Consider the following 18,538-nt stretch of genomic DNA (forward strand, 5'->3'; position numbering starts at 1 on the left):
TAATATGGATCAGAGACAGTACCACATAAATAAAAAAAATTACTAATTCATGTTTGTCGTTTACTTAAATATTAGTAATCACAGATTTTTCGGGCGCTTACATGGCTTAAAAATTTATTAAACATAGCCATAAATCCTTACTTTCTAGAGGGGAACCATAAATGCTTTTTTTTCTAGAGGGGAACCATAGATTTGAAGGAAGAGAAAAGTGTTTAAAATTCAGGAAAGCCCAAAAATGACTCTTTTATAGACTCTTTTCTGGTCCACGATGGCCACGGGCCGAACAGAATCGGCGAGCCGTACAAAGCCTAGCCCATTCTCTCACCTCCCAATGATTCTTCCGGCGTCCGAGAGGAGAGAATGGATGTTCGCCACAAGCCTGTTCGCCAGGTATATATGCATGTATGCTAGGCAATCCTCTTTCAGGTATATATGCATGTATGCTAGCAGGTTAGCAAGTACGAGTATATATGCTCCTCTCTGAAGGAGTGAAATAACCATGGAGATAACTGATTTATCTATATATCCACGACCAAATTACTTATGGATCCGTCGGCGCAGACTTGTTTTGCAGTAGTGGATTGTCTCAATGTCAAGAGCAAACCAAAGCGGTTTATAACGATACAGTAGTACTACATGTTTGCTAGTTCCATATACACCATCACATCTTCACTTTACTTACTGACCGCTTACAGAGAAACCAACTACGTTTAAACCACTAAGTAGGTAGGTATCAGAGAAGAAACCACATGGTACGATTTCATCCTCCATAGCAGGGAATAGGAACTACAATGCAGGGAAGGTGATGTTGGCGTGCAAATAATCGACATGATCTTCACAAGCTTTAATCCAGGATAACTCATCACTCGCACGTCGTGCCGTTGGCCTGTGTGATGGACTCGGTTCCAGGCACCGAACTGCAACACTGAGAATGTAGTATATTTGTCTAGCGGTTTCAGCATCTGGGAGCACGAGCCTGAAGTCCAGCAGATCATGCAGGCACACGACATTGTTCTTGGTGGCCAGCGAGAGGGATGAGAGCAGATTGCCTGGATGAGATCCCATAAATAACTCCAAAACAAGCACTCCGAAGCTGTATACATCACATTTCTCTGTCACGTTTTCTGTATATGCTAGCTCTGCAAATAATACAAAATAATTAGTGTATATATTGCAACTAAACGGATCATCATAGTTATGAGATTACATCATCTACATACATGTGTACTGCTTAAACTAGTAACTGAGCTTATATTTGTTTTTACCTGGGGCAAGATAGCCTTTCGTCCCAACAAGCCTAGTGAGATTCTCGCCATAAATATTGAGAACTTTAGCTGTACCGAAGTCAGAGATGCAAGCTCTAAATTCTTGATCAAGCAAAATGTTGTTGCTTGTTATGTCTCTATGGACTATTGGTGACGAACAATCATGATGCATGTAGGCCAAAGCATGAATCACATCCAACACAATACATATCCGCCTTCTCCAATCCAATTCAATTGCCCTTTCGTTATCCTTCAGCGTTTTTGCCAAGTCTCCTCTCTCCATATATTCATATATAAGGAACCTGCCTTGGCTAGAGAAACAATACCCAAATAGTTTCACGATGTTTCGATGACGAATCTGCACTAACGCCTCGATTTCACGAATGAACACATGTTCGTTCATGCAACAGTCATCTTCTATCATGTGTATCTTTTTCACTGCAAATATTTCGCATGTTGCAAGTCTAGCTTTGTAGACAGATCCATATCCCCCGGTTCCTATGCAATGCATCTCGCTAAAATTGTTGGTTGCTTCAACGATTTGCTTGAACACATTTGCCCCATCAAAACTCCAAATAGAGAAGAATTTTGGTTGTGTTACATTATCGTTGTTAGTTGCCTTGGTTTTCTTCCTTCCATGCCAGAACATCAATATCACCGCAACAAGAACAAGAGATATCGTAGCAGGAACAATGGCTAATACAAGTATTTTGTATCCTTTCCTTTTCCCTCTGCTCTGAGTTGCACTACTACAAGGGGGCAATCCTTTAACCACACCGCATAACATCTTATTATGCATGAACCGCTGGACTGAAGCTCCTTGGAAGAGCTTACTCTCTGGGACTGGCCCTTCCAATTCATTGTAAGATACATCAATGGATGTCAAGCTTTCCATGCTCTGAAATGATGACTGGATGGAGCCAGTAAGTTCATTGTGTGAAAGATTCAGAGTATCTAGCATGCCAAGACCAACTAGTTGGCTTGGTATTGCCCCGGTAAATGAATTGTCACTTAAATCCAATAGGTCATTTAAGCTTCGCAATAACCCTAGCTCGATAGGGATGTTTCCTTTGAAGTTATTGTGATTCAATTTCAAAAGGCGAAGCTTGAAACAATGCTCGATTGAATCTTGTATCAAACCATTTAGGTTATTTGATGACAAATCAAGCAACTCCAAATTGGATAGTTCTCCAATTTCCCGTGGAATGCTTCCATGAAATAAATTGTCAGCAAGGCTCAGGTTGAACAATTTTTTTAGATTGCCTAGTGCACTTGGAAGCTCTCCTTCAAGCTTGTTTGATGAAAGATCAAGCCACCCTAATTGAGATAACTGCCCCATACTTGCGGGAATGCCACCCGTGAGGTTGTTGTTTGAGATGCGTAGCATCATAAGTTTCTGGCAAACCCTCCAGTGAAAAGATATTTGACCAAACAAATTATTTGATCCCATATCCATGTATACCAGATTAGGATAAACCCCCATCTTAGAAATATCACCTTCCAGTTGATTCCTTTCAAGACGAACTCTGACAAGGCTTCGGCAGTTCACCAAACTTGATGGAATATGTCCATTGAGATTGTTGTCATATGCGGTTAAGTTCATCAGCATGCCTCCGAGGCACAATTCAGGTGGCAAGGGACCAGAGAGATTGTTACTTTCAAGTGAAAGATGTTTGAGATCCATTAATGTGCCGACTTCTCGTGGAACATGTCCAGATAATTGATTATCACCGAGGTCTAAGGTAATGAGCTTGGTCAAATTTCCAAAGGTATTGGGAATGGAACCCATGAGTTTGTTTCCGCTAAGGCCCAAGCTTTCCAGATTCACGAAAGAACATAGTTCTTGAGGAATAAGCCCTGAGAGTTGGTTATCCCATAGGTACAAGGTAGTGAGTTTGGTCAAATTTCCTAAGCTATTGGGCATGGAACCCATGAGTTGGTTTATGTTAAGTTGCAAGTCTTCTAGGTTCACCAGGCTACCTAGTTCTCGAGGAATGTTTTCGGAGAGTTGGTTGTCCCATAAGTACAAGAGAATGAGCTCGGTCAAATTTCCAAAGGTATTGGGAATGCAACCCATGAGTTTGTTTACGCTAAGGTCCAAGCTTTCCAGATTCACCAAATAACCTATTTCTTGAGGAATAAGCCCTGAGAGTTGGTTATTCGATAGGTACAAGGTAGTGAGTTTGGCAATATTTCCAAAGCTATTGGGCATGGAACCCATGAGTTGGTTTTTGTTAAGTTGCAAGTCTTCTAGGTTCACCAGGTTACCTAGTTCTTGAGGAATGTTTCCGGAGAGTTGGTTGTCCCATAAGTACAGGTGAATGAGCTTGGTCAAATTTTCAAAGGAACTGGGGATGGGACCCTTGAGTTTGTTTTTGCTAAGGTCCAAGCTTTCCAGATTCACCAAATAACCTATTTCTCGAGGAATAAGTCCTGTTAGGTTGTTAACCCATAGGTACAAGGTAGTGAGCTTGGTCATATTTCCAAAGGTATTGGGAATGGTACCCATGAGTTGGTTTTTGTCAAGTTGCAAGTCTTCTAGGTTCACCAAGGAACCTAGTTCTGGAGGAATGTTTCCAGATAAGTGATTTTCTCTAAGGTATAGGGTAGTGAGTTTAGTACAATTCCCTAGAATTCTTGGAATGGGGCCTGTGAGGTCGTTGCTTGAAAAATCTAACCTGGTGAGCTTCTTTAGGTGGCCCACTTCTCGTGGGATGGGACCATACAAGTGGTTGTTTGAGAAGCTCAGCCCCACTAGACTCTCTAGTTTTCCTATTTGGCTCGGTATTTTACCGGAGATGTTATTGCCTTGAAGCATCAGGTGCCGTAGGTTTGGCAAGGACGATGCTAAAGCAGGTGGAAAGGGCCCTCTTATCTGATTGTAGGGTAGCCGGACACTCGTGAGTGTATGCAACGATGTGAAGTTGAGGGCCTCCAGCTTCGCTCTCAGCCGCAATCCCCGGAGAAAGATCTCGGTGATGCTTGCTTGATGCTCGCCGCACTTGATGCCGTACCAGCTACATGGCCGTGTTGTGGTGTTTCCCCAGGACCGCAGCTCGGCTGGGGGTCTCTGTATGGTAGCTTTCCAGGTGAGGAGGCCATTGCCTGTTCTTCCAGGAGGGAGGGAGGTGGTGCTGGCATGGCTTGGGGAAACGAGGCAAGCAAGAGGGCGAGCGAGACGAGTTTTAGGTGAGGGGAAGTCTCCATGGCTAGTCGCATGGCAGGAGTAGTAGCTAGCTTCTTGGTTTTGTTTGTCCCTGTGAAACCTCATAGAGTCTTATATAGCTGGTGCACTCACATATACCTCTCACCATGGGACCGGAGGTGAGATTAGGTTTTGTTGGACTCGTCGTGTACACAATTTGATTTTAAGAAAAATACGTATTTGTTAAACAAGAGATGACAGGTCGTGCGTCCACTGATAAGGTGATAGGTCACCCAGACAGGCAGGCAGATATCTCTGTAGACATGATCTGGGAAGGAGGCTCAAGTTGAACTGTTCCTTGAGCAAGTCATTGGTACAAGTCACGGCGCACTGATCTGATGGTTATTCCGTGATTGATGCCTCATTCAATTCCTCTGCTTTCGTTGCATCACCATATGGTTGTGTGTCCTAATCTCAAGAAATTACAGCCATAACTTCTGTATATGAAAAGTATGCGTCCCAAGTCATGGTGCACTGATCTGATGGTTATTCCGTGATTGATGCCTCATTTAATTCCCCTACTTTGATTATAGCATTGTCAGTGTTTTCACTTTTGGTGTAATTTCCTTGCAATTTCATTAATTTTTATACATACTGAAATAATTGCCTTTCGGTTAAATTCAAATATTTGTTTAATTATTTTCAGCATTTTCAAAATATTTGATTGGATTCGGTCAAATTCTATTAGAAATTACAGTCCTTCGGCCGAAATGAAAACCGAAATTGGCAACCTCTGAAATATTTTTGAAACTGGAATTTATAGCCATGATCATTGTATGGTTGGGTGTCCTAGCTAATTGCAAGGAATTTCAGCCATGAATTCTGCATAGGAAAAGTATACATATCCCAAGGAAGGAGGCTCAAGTTGAACTGTTCCTTGAGCAAGTCTTTGAGGCACGCGGCCGTCGTATAGGAGCTCGCTCTCTCGCTCTCGGCATCCGCCGGTGTTAGAGGAGAGAATGGCTGTTCACCACAGACCACAGCGGCACAGCTGACTTGTTCGCTGGCGTGCGCGTGCATCTATTGGACAGTTCGCACAACTCGGTCGAAGTCGCCCGACCATGTTGTCACCATGGTTAGCACTGGCCGGGAGCATGAGGAGCTGATGGCGACTCGCATAGCAAGAAGGCCTGACGCCTTCAGGCAAGTCCCCAGTCCTGTTTGTTTAGGTTTTCAGCAGTAATTCTGGCAAACGGCAGGAAATGCACATATGCTAGTAGCAGGATAGCTGGTATATCCTCCCTCCGTTTCAAAATAAATGTATCAACTTTAATACAAAGTTGTATTAAGCTTGAGACACTTATTTTAAGATGGAGGAAGAATATGCTCCTCTCTCTAAAGGAGGAAAATAACCGTGAAGATTGTTAGACTTAGAGATATATTCTTGTTGTAATCTCAATCTATCTCTATCTCCTCCTTAAACAAGTCCTAGTCTGTATTCCTTTCTTGTAATCCAAGGCAAGGGTTTTGCCCAATATAAATAGACACCGCGGCTCCTCTCGAGGAGTAGGAACGCTTTCATCTGACATGGTATACAGAGCCAACCTCTTCCCATCTATCTAGCCACACCAGAAACCCACCGATCGACAAAACCGATCGCCATGTCCTCTTCTTCGGCCACCGTCGCCCTAAACCTTGGAGCGCCGCCCGCCGAGAAGTTAACCAAGGGGAATTTCCTCCTATGGAAAGCCCAGGTAATGCCAGGCCTGCGAGGAGCGCAGGTCACCGGCCTCCTGGATGGATCCGATGCAGCGCCCGCAGAAACAATGGAGCAGCAGCAGACGGACAAGACAATGATCACGGTGCCTAATCCACTTTATGCACCGTGGCTGGCCAGAGACCAACAAGTTCTCAGCCATCTCCTCAATTCCTTATCAAAGGAAATCCTCGCCCAAGTTGTGAGTAAAGAAAATACCTTTGATCTATGGACTGCCATCATCACCATGTTTGCTTCGCAGTCCCAATCTCGGATTACCAATCTAAGAATTGCCATCGCCACCACCAAGAAGGGCTCCATGTCGAGCACCTCCTACATCGCCAAGATGAAAAGCCTAGGTGATGAACTTGCTGCCGCAGGTCGGCCTGTCTCTGATCCAGAGATGGTGGACTATGTCCTTGCCGGTCTAGATCGTGACTACGACTCGGTTGTGGCGGCGATCGGCGCCGTCAAAACCTCCATCACCGTCGACGAGCTCTTCGCTCGAATCTCCGCCTTTGATCAAAGGGTGGAGATGCTCGGCGATGGACCAGAAGCTGGCTACAACACCTCTGCAAATATGGCGTACAGGGGGCGTGGCCAGTCCTGCGGCAGAGGACGCGGGCGCGGCAGCAGAGGCCGTGGTCGAGGGAGACGCTCACCCTCGTCATCCTCTCCAAATGGCAACGGCAGGAGAGGCGGTCGGTCCCAGCAACAACAGCAGCGTCCACCGCACCGAGACTACCTTGAGTGCCAAATCTGTCTCAAGCATCATCGCGGAGGTGCCTGTGAATGCTGGGATCGCTATGAAGAAGATGAGTATGAGGACAAGGAGGCCAATATCGCCTCAGACTCCTACGGCATCAACACCAACTGGTATGCCGACTCTGGCGCCACCAACCACATCACAGGCGAGCTGGACAAGCTGACGATCAGAGACAAGTATCGCGGTCATGATCAAGTCCACACTGCAAACGGATCTGGTATGAAAACCACTCACGTTGGAAGTTCAGTTGTTAAAACCCCCATGAAAAACCTTCATCTTAACAAAGTCCTATATGTGCCCACAACATCAAAAAACCTTCTTTCTGTTCATAGGTTTACTCTTGATAATCGTGTTCTCATTGAGTTCTATCCTTATTTCTTTTTGGTAAAGGACTTGGACACGAGGAAAATACTTCTTAGGGGCAAATGCGTGGGAGGTCTCTACCCACTCATATCTTCATCAACACCATCCAATAAACAAGCTCTTGCTGCTGTCAAGCCCTCTTCATCAAAGTGGCATAGTAGACTAGGTCATCCCTCCTTAGTTATTGCCAAATTTGTTCTTAACAAGAACAATCTTCCTTATTCTCATGAGTCTAGTGTTGAGTCTGTTTGTGATCCATGTCAGCAAGCTAAAAGTCATCAGCTACCATACCCTATTTCTACTAGTATTTCCACTGCTCCTCTACAACTTGTGTTTTCAGATGTATGGGGGCCAGCCCCCACCTCTGTCGGCAGACACTCATATTATGTTAGCTTTATTGATGATTTTAGCAAATTCACATGGATCTATCTTCTCAAAAACGTTCTGAAGTTTTTCATGTCTTTAAGAACTTTCAGAAGCTTGTTGAGCGCAAGCTAACCACCAAAATCATTGCTATGCAAACAGATTGGGGAGGTGAATACAGAAAATTAAATCTTTTCTTCCAAGAGCTTGGTATATCACATCATGTTGCATGTCCCCATGCACATCAACAAAATGGCTCAACTGAGAGAAAACATCGCCATGTTGTCGAGGTAGGACTAGCTCTTCTTGCCAATGCATCCATGCCACTCAAATTCTGGGATGAAGCTTTTCTAACAGCCACCTACCTGATAAATCTTCTACCTAGCAAAGTCATCAACCTTGAGACACCCATCACTCGCCTTTTTGGCATCTCCCCTGACTACAAGTCACTTCGTGTCTTTGGTTGTGCTTGTTGGCCCAATCTCAGGCCATACAACACACGCAAACTTGCGTTTCGTTCAAAAAAATGTGTCTTTCTTGGCTATAGCCCCATTCATAAGGGAGTCAAATGCCTAGATGTTTCCACTGGCCGAGTTTATATCTCACGAGATGTGGTCTTCGATGAGTCAGTGTTTCCCTTTGCAATTCTCCATCCCAACGCCGGAGCACTTCTAAAACAAGCCATCCTTCTTCTTCCACCACATCTCCAAAATTCCAATCATGGGAGCGACAATTGTACTAATCCAACTGATGATTGTATTACCAGAGAGTTGTCTCCATGTGTGTAGGACCCTACAGGAGAAATCAGGGCAGAAAACGGTGGAGAAAATGATCAAAATTTTGCAGATTTGCCACCTATATTGCATGTGGCAGAAGAAGACGAAGGTGGCGCAGAGCACGAGAAAGATCTGGCGGCGGCGGCAGCACCTGGAACTCCTGTGCGCGCGCGAACCCGTACGCCTATCAGCGCCTCCACCACCCCGCACCAATCAGCGAGCTCCACGTCAGGCGGGAGCACACCGCGTCCCACGTGCAGGCCGACCGTTCCAGTGGCGCGCCTCACGAGCGAGCCGACCGCGCCAGGCACGACAGCGACGGCAGATTTGGTGGGACCCGCGTCGGGATCTCTGCCCCTGCGCGCATGCATGCGGCGGTTGGCAGCGGCGGATCTTCTGCGGCAACTTCGTCAGGGACATCAGCCACACCGCAGGCAACACAATCGTCCTCCGGATCTGCTATGAATGGCGATCTAGACAGGGGCTCGGGATCTTCTGCGAGCGAGACGGCTGCGTCATCTCCCGTACCTCAACCAGCGCAAATACGAAGAAGTAAAATCCAGCCGGCTGCAGCCGCAACTTCTCGTGTCACGACTCGGTCACAAAGAGGTATAAAAAATCCAAAGGTTCAAACTGATGGCACTATTCCATATGGCATGTTATGTGTAGCAGGGGAACCAGCAAATTTGGATGATGCACTCAGAGATCCGAAATGGAAACATGCAATGGATGAAGAGCACTCAGCGCTCATGAGAAACAAGACTTGGCATCTTGTGCCAGAAAAGAGAGGTAAAAATGTCATTGATTGCAAATGGGTTTACAGAATAAAGAGGAAAGCAGATGGCTTCATTGACAGGTATAAAGCTCGTCTAGTTGCAAAAGGTTTTAAACAGAGATATTGTTTGGACTATGAGGATACTTTTAGTCCTGTGGTTAAAGCTGCAACTATCAGACTTGTGTTAGCTATATCTGTATCCAGGGGATGGAGCTTGAGACAGCTAGATGTTCAGAATGCGTTTTTGCATGGTGTTCTGGAAGAGGAGGTTTACATAAGACAACCACCTGGGTATGTTGACAAAAAGGTACCTCATTATGTGTGCAGGCTTGAAAAAGCACTCTATGGTCTGAAGCAAGCACCAAGGGCATGGTACTCAAGGTTAAGTTCACAATTAAAACGTTTAGGCTTTGTTGCATCCAAAGCTGATATTTCTCTGTTCATTTACAACAAGGTAAACACTGTTGGGGAACGTCGCATGGGAAACAAAAAATTTCCTACGCGCACGAAGACCTATCATGGTGATGTCCATCTACGAGAGGGGATGAGTGATCTACGTACCCTTGTAGATCGTACAGCAGAAGCGTTAGTGAACGCGGTTGATGTAGTGGAACGTCCTCACGTCCCTCGATCCGCCCCGCGAACAATCCCGCGATCAGTCCCACGATCTAGTACCAAACGGACGGCACCTCCGCGTTCAGCACACGTACAGCTCGACGATGATCTCGGCCTTCTTGATCCAGCAAGAGAGACGGAGAGGTAGAAGAGTTCTCCGTCAGCGTGACGGTGCTCCGGAGGTTGGTGATGACCTTGTCTCAGCAGGGCTCCGCCCGAGCTCCGCAGAAACGCAATCTAGAGGAAAAACCGTGGAGGTATGTGGTCGGGCTGCCGTGGAAAAGTCATCTCAAATCAGCCCTAAAACCTCCGTATATATAGGTGGGAGGGAGGGGACCTTGCCTTGGGGCTCAAGGAGCCCCAAGGGGGTCGGCCGAGTCCAAGGGGGGAGGACTCCCCCCCCCCCCCCAAACAGAGTTGGACTTGGTTTGGTGGGAGGGAGTCCCCCTTCCTTCCCACCTCCTCCTCTTTTTTTTCTTTTCTCTTGATTTTCTTTTCTTGGCGCATAGAGCCCTTTTGGGCTGTCCCACCAGCCCACTAAGGGCTGGTGTGCCACCCTCAAGGCCTATGGGCTTCCCCGGGGTGGGTTGCCCCCTCCCGGTGAACTCCCGGAACCCATTCGTCATTCCCGGTACATTCCCGGTAACTCCGAAAACCTTCCGGTAATCAAATGAGGTCATCCTATATATCAATCTTCGTTTCCGGACTATTCCGGAAACCCTCGTGACGTCCGTGATCTCATCCGGGACTCCGAACAACATTCGGTAACCAACCATATAACTCAAATACGCATAAAACAACGTCGAACCTTAAGTGTGCAGACCCTGCGGGTTCGAGAACTATGTAGACATGACCCGAGAGACTCCTCGGTCAATATCCAATAGCGGGACCTGGATGCCCATATTGGATCCTACATATTCTACGAAGATCTTATCGTTTGAACCTCAGTGCCAAGGATTCATATAATCCCGTATGTCATTCCCTTTGTCCTTCGGTATGTTACTTGCCCGAGATTCGATCGTCAGTATCCGTATACCTATTTCAATCTCGTTTACCGGCAAGTCTCTTTACTCGTTCCGTAATACAAGATCCCGCAACTTACACTAAGTTACATTGCTTGCAAGGCTTGTGTGTGATGTTGTATTACCGAGTGGGCCCCGAGATACCTCTCCATTCACACGGAGTGACAAATCCCAGTCTTGATCCATACTAACTCAACTAACACCTTCGGAGATACCTGTAGAGCATCTTTATAGTCACCTAGTTACGTTGCGACGTTTGATACACATAAAGCATTCCTCCGGTGTCAGTGAGTTATATGATCTCATGGTCATAGGAATAAATACTTGACACGCAGAAAACAGTAGCAACAAAATGACATGATCAACATGCTATGTCTATTAGTTTGGGTCTAGTCCATCACGTGATTCTCCTAATGACGTGACCCAGTTATCAAGCAACAACACCTTGTTCATAATCAGAAGACACTGACTATCTTTGATCAACTGGTTAGCCAACTAGAGGCTTGCTAGGGACGGTGTTTTGTCTATGTATCCACACATGTAAATGAGTCTTCATTCAATACAATTATAGCATGGATAATAAACGACTATCTTGATACAGGAATTATAATAATAACTATATTTATTATTGCCTCTAGGGCATAATTCCAACAAACACAACTATATTTGTGCTAGTATATGTTGATGATATAATAGTTGCAAGCTCCTCACAAAGTGCCACCAATGCTCTCCTACATGATTTAAGTTCAGAGTTTGCCTTAAAGGATCTTGGTGATCTACATTTTTTCTTAGGCATTGAGGTTAAGAAAATTCAAGATGGCACAGTGTTAAATCAAGAGAAGTATGCCACTGAACTTCTGATTCGAATGGGAATGAAGGACTGTAAGCCTTCATCCACACCTTTATCATCCTCAGAGAAATTATCAGCTTTTGAAGATGAGCCACTGAAAGAAGAAGAGATCACAAAATATAGGAGTGCAGTAGGAGCACTGCAGTACTTGACACTGACAAGACCTGACATTTCTTTTGTTGTTAACAAAGTTTGCCAGTATCTTCATGCACCTACTAGCATACATTGGACTGCAATCAAAAGAATTGTAAGATACCTAAAACATTCTGTGAGCTTGGGTCTTCAGGTAAAGCACTCTAAATCCACTCTTGTTAGTGCATTCTCTGGTGCTGACTGGGCAGGATGCAGTGATGATAGAAGATCAACAGGAGGTTTTGCAGTATTCTTTGGTTCTAGTCTTATATCTTGGAGTGCCAGAAAACAAGCCACAGTGTCCAGGTCAAGTACTGAGGCCGAATACAAGTCATTAGCAAATGCAACTGCTGAGATCATTTGGCTAGAATCATTGTTAAAGGAACTAGGAGTTAAACAGCATCGTGTGTCATGCTTATGGTGTGACAATCTAGGAGCCACATATCTCTCTGCAAATCCAGTGTTTTATGGCAGAACAAAGCACATAGAGATTGACTTTCATTTTGTCAGAGAAAGAGTTGCATAGAAGAAGTTGGATATACGGTTCATTCCCTCCAGAGATCAAGTCGCAGATGGGTTCACTAAAGCCTTGCCAGTTAAACCATTCGAGGAATTCAAGAGGAATCTTAATATAGGATAGTTGAGATTAAGGGAGGGTGTTAGACTTAGAGATATATTCTTGTTGTAATCTCAATCTATCTCTATCTCCTCGTTAAACGAGTCCTAGTCTGTATTCCTTTCTTGTAATCCAAGGCAAGGGTTTTGCCCAATATAAATAGACACCGCGGCTCCTCTCGAGGAGTAGGAACGCTTCCATCTGACAGAGATAACTGATTTATCCACGACCAAATTACTCATGGACATTTCAGTGCAGACATGTTTTGCACTAGTGCATTGTCTCTTTGTACAATGTTAAAAGGAAACCAAAGTTGTTTATAATAATGATATATACTACAGTAGTACAGTTTTGCTAGCTCCATATACACCATCAGATGTTACATTTCTTATCAGTTACGTACAGAGAAAACAACAATTTTTGACCAAGCAGCTAGGTAGGTAGTAGTAGAGAAGAAGCTGCACGGTACGATTTCATCCTCATAGCCATAGGCACTACAGTGCAGAAAAAGTGATGCCAGCCTGCAAATAATCAACCTGATCTTCTCCAGCTTTAGTCGCAGATAGCTCGTCGCTGGCGCGTCGTGCCGTTGGCCTGTGTGATGGACTCGGCTCCAGGCATTGAACTGCAACGCTGATTATGTAGTATATTTCTCTAGCGGTTTCAGCATCCGGGACCACGAGCCTGGAATCCAGCAAATCTTGTAGGCACACAACATTATTCTTGGTGGCAGAGGAGAGCGACGAGAGCAAATCGCCTGGATGAGATCCCATAAATAGCTCCAAAACAAGCACTCCGAAGCTGTATACATCACATTTCTCGGTTACATTTTCTGTATATGCCAGCTCTGCAATTAATACAAACAGATTAGTGCATATGTTACAGCTAAGAAGTTTAAGGTCTATCATAGTCATTAGATTACATCGACTTTACATCTACGTACATATTTATTGCCAAAACTGCAAGAATAAAAGCTAAGATTTTAGTTTTGTTTACCTGGGGCAAGGTAGCCTTTCGTTCCTGCAAGCCTTGTGAGATTCTGGCCACTGATATCGAGAATTTTGGCCGTGCCAAAGTCAGAGATACAAGCTCTGAAGTGTGGATCAAGCAAAATGTTGTTGCTTGTTATATCTCTGTGGACTATTGGTGATGAACAATCATGATGCATGTATGCCAATGCATGAACTACATCCAACACAATATGTATCCGCCTACTCCAGTTCAATTCAATTGCCATTTCATTGACCTTCAGTGTTTTTGCCAAGTCTCCTCTTTCCATGTATTCATACATAAGGAACCTTCCTTGGCTGGAAGAACAATACCCAAACAGTCTTACGATGTTTCGATGACGGATCTGCACCAATGCCTCAATTTCACGACGGAACACTTGCTCATTCACACAACACTCATCTTCTATCTTGTGCATCTTCTTCACTGCAAATATTTCGCATGTTGCAAGTCTAGCTTTGTAGACAGATCCATATCCCCCGGTTCCTATGCAATGCATCCCACTAAAATTGTTGGTTGCTTCAACGATTTGCTTGAACACGTTTGCCCCGTCAAAACTCCAAATAGAGAAGAATTTTGCTTGTACTACTTTATCGTTGTTAGTTGCCTTGGTTTTCTTCCTTTCATGCCAAAACATCATTATCACCGTAACAAGCACAAGAGATATCATAGCAGGAACGATGGTTAATACAAGTACTTTGTATCCTTTCCTTTTCCCTATGCTTTGAGTTGAACTACTACAAGGGGGCAATCCTTTCACCACACCACATAGCATCTTATTATGCATGAATGACTGGATTTGAGCTTCTTGGAAGAGCTTACTCTCTGGGACTGGCCCTTCCAATTCATTGTAAGATACATCAATGAATGTCAAGCTTTTCATACTCTGAAATGATGACGGGATGGATCCATTAAGTTCATTGTGTGAAAGATTTAGAGTATCTAGCATGACAAGACCACTAAGTTGGCTTGGTATTTCTCCAGTAAATGAATTACCACTTAAATCCAATAGGTCTTGTAAGTTGATCAATAACCCTAGCTCGAAAGGGATGTTTCCTTTGAAGTTATTGTGAGTCAACTTCAAAAGGCGTAGCTTCAAACAATGCTCAATTGAGTCTTGTATTGAACCATTTAGGTTATTTGATGACAAATCTAGCAACTCCAGACTCGTCATTTTTCCAATTTCCTGTGGAATGCTTCCATGGAGCAAATTATCCGCGAGGCTTAGGTTGAACAAATTTCTTAGATTGCCCAGTGCACTTGGTAGCTCTCCTTCAAGCTTGTTTGATGAAAGATCAAGTATCCCTAGTCGAGGTAGCTGCCCCATACTTGCGGGTATTTTCCCCGTAAGGTTGTTGTTTGAGATGCGTAGCATCGTGAGGTTTTGGCATCGTCCCCATTGATAAGATAACTGGCCAGACAAATTATTTGAGCTCATATCTATGTAGACCAAATTTGGGTAAACCCCCATCTCAGAAATATCTCCTTCTATTTGGTTCCTTTCAATACGAACTCTAACTAGGCTACTACAGTTTATCAAACTTGATGGTAGAGGTCCGTTGAGATTGTTGTCATATGCAGTTAACTTCTCTATCATGCCTCCAGCGCACAATTCGGGTGGCAAGGGACCAGAGAGGTTGTTACCATCAAGCTGTAGATATTTGAGATTCATTAAGGTGCCAATTTCTTGTGGTACATGTCCGAAGAACTTATTGTCATCGAGGTACAAGGTAGTGAGCTTGGTCAAATTTCCAACGGTATTGGGGATGGAACCCGAGATTGTGTTGTTGCTAAGATCAAACAATTCAAGATTTACTAGGGAACCTAGTTCTTGAGGAATATGCCCAGAGAATTGGTTATCATATAAGTACAAGGTAGTGAGCTTGGTCAAATTTCCGAAGGTGTTGGGGATGGAACCCGTGAGTTTGTTTCGTTCAAGTGCCAAGCCTTTCAAATTCACAAGGGAACCTAGTTCTTGAGGAATATGCCCAGAGAATTGGTTATCATATAAGTACAAGGCAGTGAGCTTGGTCAAATTTCCGAAGGTGTTGGGGATGGAACCCGTGAGTTTGTTTCGTTCAAGTGCCAAGCCTTTCAAATTCACAAGGGAACCTAGTTCTTGTGGAATATGCCCGGAGAATTGGTTATCATGTAAGTACAAGGTAGTGAGATTGGTCATATTTCCAAAGGTGTTGGGGATGGAACCGGTTAATTGGTTGTTGTGAAGCGACAACACTTGCAAATTCACAAGGGAACCTAGTTCTCGAGGAGCATGTCCAGAGAATTGATTACCATAGAGATACAATGTAGTGAGCTTTGTCAAATTTCCAAAGGAACGGGGGATAGAACCCGTGAGTCTGTTTTTGGAAAGTTCCAAGTCTTTCAGATTCACCAAGGAACCAAGTTGTCGAGGAACATGTCCAGATAGTTGGTTATCCCATAGGTACAATCCGGTGAGGTTAATCAAACTCCCAAAGGTATCGGGGATGGAACCCATGAGATTGTTGTTGCTAAGTGCTAACTCATGTAGTTTCACCATGTAACCTAGTTCTCGAGGAAGGTATCCGGATAACTGATTACCATCAAGGTACAAGATAGTGAGCCTAGTGCAATTCCCTAGGCTTGTTGGAACGGAACCCGTGAGGTTGTTGGTGGAAAAATCTAACCTGGTGAGCTTCTTTAGGTAACCTAGTTCGTTGGGTATAGGACCAGACAAGTGGTTGTTTGACAAGTCCAATCCAACGAGACTCTCTAGTTGTTTTATTTGCCTCGGTAATTCACCGGAGAGTTCATTCCCCTGGAGCAGCAGGTGCCGCAGGTTTGGCAAGGATGATGCTAAAGCGGGTGGAAAGGGGCCTCTTATCTGATTGTAGGGTAGTCGGATGCTCGTGAGAGTATGCAACGCCGTGAAGTTGAGGTCTTCCAGCCTGGCTCTCAGCCGCAGCCCCCGAAGAGTGATCTCGGTGATGCTTGCTTGATGCTCGCCACACCTGATGCCGTACCAGCCGCATGGCCGTGTTGTGGTGTTTCCCCAGGACCGCAGCTGGGCCGGGGGGCTCTCTATGGTGGCTTTCCAGGCGAGGAGGGCTCTCGCCTGTTCTTCCAGGAGGGATGGTGGTGGTGCCGCCAGCGCCATGGCATGGGGAAACGACGCTAGCAGAAGGAGAGTGAGAGAGATGAACTTTAGGTGAGGGGAGGTCGCCATGGCTAGTCGCATGACAGGAGTAGCTAGCTAGAAGCTAGGTAGGTTCTTGGTTTGTGGGTGCCCATGAAACTCCACGGAGTCCTCTTATATAGTAGGGCGCACCTCCATATATAGGTGTACCTCGATCGATCTCACCATGGGACAGGAGGCGAGAGACAGCTCCGCGTACGACCCGAGACTATCACTTCCATGGAGTCATCGCAAGATGAAGACGACGTTCGAGATTCGATGCGTGGAATGGTATACGCAAATAAATTGGTGTATGTATATGCCGTGAAGGATTGGGCTCTCGTATCGTCCATGCGTATGTACGTCAAACATTCTATTATTACTCTGACTCGCTGATTGTATCTGTGTCAAAAACACACTGTGTCAAAAACACACTGTGTCCACGTAAATTGGATCCTGAGAATCATATATATATACTACAAGAGTAGATTTTTTTGGACTGGTATAAACGCTGATCCAGACAGGTCGTACGATGCCCTGGAGCTCCATGGTAGGTGGGGAGGTAGGTTATTATCGGGTTTGTGCCGGTGGAGCTCCATGCATGGAGTGTCGATCTCTTCTTATAGGGAGGGCCTCTCATCATGGGGCCTGAGGGGAGAGACAGCCGGAGACTAGCACTTTCATGGAGTCGTGGGAGGAAGAAGACGAGACTCACTCACTCCGTGCGTCCGACTCCGACGCTGCGTGGATCGTCGTCGTATGCTTGCGTGGTATACGCGCGCGGACTGGTGTATGCCGTACGTGAAGGGCTGGGCTCCACGCCTCCGTTTTGGTGATTCAAGTAATCTTTGGAACAAGACAGCTGCCACATTAATTAGTACTATCATAAAGAAAAGAAAATTAAATATTACAAAAAATATTATATAGGAAAAATGATTTGTTCTGAAAATTGGTCACAATTTTATAGTAATATTTATTTTGGTCAATAATAATTCCTATTTTTGAGCGGGGGAAACATCCACATAGGTGCATTGCCAAAAAACAATTGTTTCACAACGCCCAATATCATGGGCCATGCAGAGCGGTGTGGAAATGAAAATGGGTCACCATTAAAACGCACCAAAATATACCACCTTCGACCCATGATCAAAACATTTCAAGAAGAATGCTCAGAAAATGAACCTCATCACAATTGCTTATGGAACTGCTGCTGGTCGGTGGAAAGGCTAACGGTAGGAGGGGGATCGCTGTTGGTCGAACCATCACGACGACGGCAGATCTCCCTTTAATAGTAGAGAGATATATATGTGTGCAACAAAACTCACGAGGTTAGTAGTTGGGTTTGGTGGACGCACAGCCTCCACGTCTCCTCCATGGTCGTGGCTAATTGGATTTCTGACGATTCATTTTGTTTGTTGGACACATAATTTAGCGCCGACTTTGCCGTTTGTGACTGCTTCATTAATTAACTAACTCCCAACGTCTGAAAATATTTATCATAAAAATAAATGTATGCAGATGTATTTTATTTTTAGATACATCCATTTTTATCCATTACGACATGTTATGAAACTTATCAAGTTTCTGCTAGCATGGCATAGTTCGTGTTCTTGTCGGTCGACGTGCTTGTTGCAGATGCTGACGCAGTCGAACCGCCGCCTGTCTGCTGCAAGGCTTGGGGTGGACGGAGCTTGCTCTCCCGCGCTGAATAGATGGACTAAGGCAGTGGCATACCTAGCGGTTGTGCCTGGTGTGCCCCGGCAGACCCGGAATTTTGGGAAACAATTTTCACCATGTAATAACAGTTAGTTTTCAAGGCCACCCCAAGCCAATTGAAAGAGACCTTTTTTTTTCTTTAAGTGTGTACACCCTCTGTTTTATTTCTGGATTCGTCACTGGAGGAAGGAATTGGCTGGATGGCCCGAAATTACG

At 44.9% G+C, this 18,538-nt stretch overlaps 1 protein-coding gene and 1 pseudogene across 1 annotated transcript; both read right to left on the reverse strand.

Annotated features, from left to right (window-relative positions):
- Positions 1–592: 592 nt before the first annotated feature.
- On the reverse strand, positions 593–4,472 carry LOC123446834 (annotated as a pseudogene).
- An 8,285-nt stretch (positions 4,473–12,757) lies between these two features.
- LOC123446835 (probable leucine-rich repeat receptor-like protein kinase At1g35710) lies at positions 12,758–16,721 on the reverse strand. Its single transcript, XM_045123374.1, has 2 exons — positions 13,441–16,721; positions 12,758–13,291 (listed from the first exon to the last, which is right to left on the reverse strand). Exons 1-2 carry the CDS (start codon positions 16,667–16,669, stop codon positions 12,939–12,941), a joined length of 3,582 nt encoding a protein of 1,193 aa, XP_044979309.1. The 5' UTR covers positions 16,670–16,721; the 3' UTR covers positions 12,758–12,938.
- Between the last annotated feature and the right edge of the window lie 1,817 nt (positions 16,722–18,538).

This window comes from Hordeum vulgare, chromosome 4H, assembly GCF_904849725.1.
Source record: "Hordeum vulgare subsp. vulgare chromosome 4H, MorexV3_pseudomolecules_assembly, whole genome shotgun sequence".
Taxonomy (NCBI): Eukaryota; Viridiplantae; Streptophyta; class Magnoliopsida; order Poales; family Poaceae; genus Hordeum; species Hordeum vulgare.